The 3,837-nt window shown below is 44.3% G+C and overlaps 1 protein-coding gene across 1 annotated transcript in view; it reads right to left on the reverse strand.

The window, feature by feature from the left end:
- The window catches only part of LOC104516494 (dual specificity protein phosphatase CDC14A-like), a gene marked incomplete at its 5' end in the record, with an annotated part of 10,643 nt that extends 7,598 nt beyond the window's left edge, over positions 1-3,045 (reverse strand). Inside the window, 4 exons of the mRNA XM_010160831.1 lie at positions 296-424; positions 1,057-1,104; positions 1,664-1,779; positions 2,889-3,045. Coding sequence (XP_010159133.1) covers positions 296-424; positions 1,057-1,104; positions 1,664-1,779; positions 2,889-3,045 — 450 coding nt within the window. The remainder of the gene's footprint in view (positions 1-295; positions 425-1,056; positions 1,105-1,663; positions 1,780-2,888) is intronic.
- Positions 3,046-3,837: the final 792 nt, after the last annotated feature.

Below are 3,837 nucleotides of genomic sequence, written 5' to 3' on the forward strand. Positions count from 1 at the left end.
TGCTCGCAAAACTTTACAAACTGCGATGAACACAAGACCCCCTGAGCAAGGCAATACTGTGTGTGACTTGATAGAGACCCACCAAAACCCTCATAGCAGCAGTGCAGGTTCTGGGTTTTGCTTGGGTTTTAAATCTGCAGACACCTGAAGTTTGGCTGGTGGAAGAGCAGACACTTTGTACATAAACTCAAGCCTGCTTCACCCGAGAACAGCTCCAAGGGCTGCGCGCATGCTGAGAACCGCTGCAGGATGTGGGAAGTGTCTGTACCAGAATGAGAACAGGAAAAAAACAAACCTTTTAAGGTTGGAGCCCAAGGAGGCGGGAATTCTGCCTATTCTTTCTGCAGATGATGAATTAACTGCCATCACTTTGGAGGCCTTCAGAGGAGACATGGATCCTTCCGTGCTGCCCGAAGTGTTCAGTCTACAAGGAGTGCAGAGTTTTAGGATGAAGCCAGAGTTTCATAACTGAAATGTACACCCCAAACAATCAGCCTGTCACTAATGACTGGTATTTCCAACAGCGGGAATTCTCCAGTCCGGAGGGGTGAGAACTCAGCAGCAAAACCTCAGCAGTTTGCCTGTTTTCAAACATGTTATCAAAAAACTTTTCGAACAGCCCACTCCCAGGTTTTGCCCTGCTGTACCACACGATGCAGTTACAGGCTACTTCTCACCCTGATAATTTGGGAAACGTCCATTTGGTATCAAGATACTGTAAACTTGGTGATAAGTTTTAAATACTGTAAACTTGAGAAAGAACACTTTCTGTGCTCGTAAAACAAGTACAAGTAATAAAACCAGCGCTAACAGCACAGATATTGGAAAACGTGGCTGTGGAAGTTGTATCAAGAACAACTTCAGGGGGGTGCCTGAAGCAGAGCTGTGCTCCCTGTCCATTGGATTTATTTCTTCCCCCTGTTTTCAGGCATTGAGAAAAATCTGTTACTTCTCAGAAGCCTGAAATTGCTAATCCACCGATGTGGGAAGTGTAACCCAAACCACTGAAAACTCAAGCACTGAGTGGTAATACATGTAGAACTAGGAAGGTAATACCTGAAGGGTTGTGATATGGACCTGGTGTGCAGCTTCATTTCTGGCAGCCTAAAGAAAGCAGAGCAGCAATCTTTATCAAAGGGTAAAGAAGCCTTTCCCCAGCCCAGACCATACCTGCACGTCTCATACTGGCTGCAGAGTACAGACTAACAACAGTCAGGCATCACTGACAAACGATTTTGATTTACAGTTAAACCATACAAAGTCCTTCAGGTTTACTTTCAAACTCTGCATTTGCACTGGTTCTAAAAAATTCAACGTTTATATACGGAGTACAGAAAAGTAATTACAGAAAGATAACAAAGTTCACTGAAGAATATTGTTTGGGACAGAAGTTACTCGATAGATCTAGATTTGAAGGTTTGAGATAGTTACTTTTAGTTGGTCTGTTACTACATCGGTATCTGGAACAGGGAGACAGCGGGGAAAAAAGGAAGAAATGAATAGACCAAATCTGCAACTAACAGATCTATAGCCAGAGAAACTGCACCGCAGAGGGTGGTACAAACATTGCCTCTGCCATGAACAAGGCCATGTACTCGCCATACGGACCTGACAGCGCAGCCTGAGTTCAACACCGCAAATTACCTCAGAATTCATTCATTACCTTAGAGCTCCAGTGGAGGCAGAGCACAGACGTCTCCGGCTCTTTAAGGCGTTCAGCTTATCTCCCTGCGTCATGCCATTCGGATCTTCCACACCTGCCTTGTCTTCAGACTCATCCTGGGAAACACAAAGCATGCAAGCAGGGAACTACATCAGATCCCTCGGAGCAGTAGCGTCTCCTTCCCAAAGTTATAACCTGAAAGGCTCATCCAGAGCCTTCTGCCCACAGGGGGCATGACCCTGCCTTTGCCCACTCCCAGCAAGCCAGATGTCCCTGTGCATGCACGTTCCCGGTGGCTTTTGCAGAACCCAACCTCAAGGTCAGCTCAGGATGCTGGAGTAATACCAGCATCGACTTGCCCCACACAAACTCCCGCTCCTTCCACCACACTTGTTCCCATCCATGTGAAAGGGAAGCACCAACACACACCTTTGTGATGTGTGCAAGGTAAGGAAGAAATTTAGATACAGTTTTGTGTCCTGCAGGAAGGGCAGAACGCTAACCAGGATGAAACATGGGCAGAAGCAGTAACACAGCAGAGGTCAACCAGTGAGGGGATGGGCCATGTGTCGTGTTGCATTAATTTTAGGAGAAGTATTTTAGGTAGATTTCATTGAAGATTATATGCTAAGCCATTGCTCCCTATCATTCAGCTCCCATTTTTGGGAACAGGAACACTACTTGGATTTCATTTGTAGAGAGCCTCGTATAATGAGGTCTTGAAATATAACCAAATATCCATAAAGAGAGAAGTTAAATGTGTTGAAAACCAAGTGTTAAACAGTTCTATTACGACACCAGTAAAAACCAGGAATGCGTCTCTTACAGAGGGTTGCAGCAGCAAGGAGTTTATACTGTGAATCTGTACGCACGCTGCTGCACAATGTTACAGAATTAGCTGCAAGTAGATTTCTAGGAGGAAAACTGATTATTTTTTCCCCCTCCTTTCTCCAATAAACTGAAAGCCCCGAGAGAATGACTTGAAACAATGCAAACCTTTTCAAGTCTGCAAAATGACCTGTGACAGTTGTAAATATAACCTGGGGTTTTTTCTTTTGCTTGAAAAAGTGAAGATTTGGTCTAATTATGACCTATTAAAGACACTGAGCTGTGAAAAAGCCACCCAGTACTAATACAAGCCTAAAAAAATATCGAAAAACTACCTGTAGCTAGTTACTAAAGATCAGCTCCATCTCTGCTTGTCTGACCTCCTACCAACCCTTACCTCCCTGTACTGATCCAAGTCTTGAACTTTGTTCAGGCTGTCACTGATTGAAATGTCCTTCAGGCCACAGAGAACTCTGTTAATGTTCCCATCAACCACTCGCTGCTTCTGCTTCGATCGGATGAGATCGCCCTCCAGCCACAATATTGCTTGCTTCCTTTGGGATACAAAACCAAAGAAACTCACATTACCACCTCTGAACACACATAAAAGCAAGATGAAAACGTGCTACTCTCAGACTGGCAACATTTGAAGCTTCTGTACATCTTCATCGGGAAAGAATTAAAATGTTTACTATTAAAAAAAGGAAATGGCAATTTTCAATGGTTAAAAACACCACCACCCTCCTGCAGAATCACCAAGTCTGCAGCCACCACAGAGCCATCACAGGTACTAAACCCTCACTGTACAAAATCCTATGGGGAAAAAAGCTTAACTAAACAGGAATTTACAATGGTATTTTAAAGGCTTTTAAATGCAACTTAAAATTCATATAAATAAAGCTTTAATATACACAAAATGTAGAATAAATGATGATACAGCACTTTCCAGCTTCTTCCTAGCATGAGGTTTGCTTACACAGACGTTGTGCAGTAAAACTACAACTGCCCGGCTCAGCGGGGCTGGTCGCAGTCGCATGAAGGGGACCAGGACTCTAGTATCAATTTTCATAAAATGAGAGATTATATCCTTCAGACAGTAAAAAAAAGTAATTTCATTGCTACAGTGTGCATGGGCTAAGCAGGCTGTTGCTGATGGGACTGCACCAATTGAGACAGCCAGCATGGCTTCACCACAGGTGAGTCCTGACAGCCCAGCCCAGTGGCCTTGTAGGATAGAATGACCACAGCAGGGAGCAAGGAAGAGCCACAGATGTCATCTACCCGTGCTTCTGAGAGGCCTTTGACACGGCCCTCAAAACAACCTTCCCTAAACTGGAGAGACAGAT

The sequence above is a fragment of the Eurypyga helias genome, unplaced genomic scaffold (genome assembly GCF_000690775.1).
Source record: "Eurypyga helias isolate BGI_N326 unplaced genomic scaffold, ASM69077v1 scaffold31121, whole genome shotgun sequence".
NCBI lineage: Eukaryota > Metazoa > Chordata > Aves > Eurypygiformes > Eurypygidae > Eurypyga > Eurypyga helias.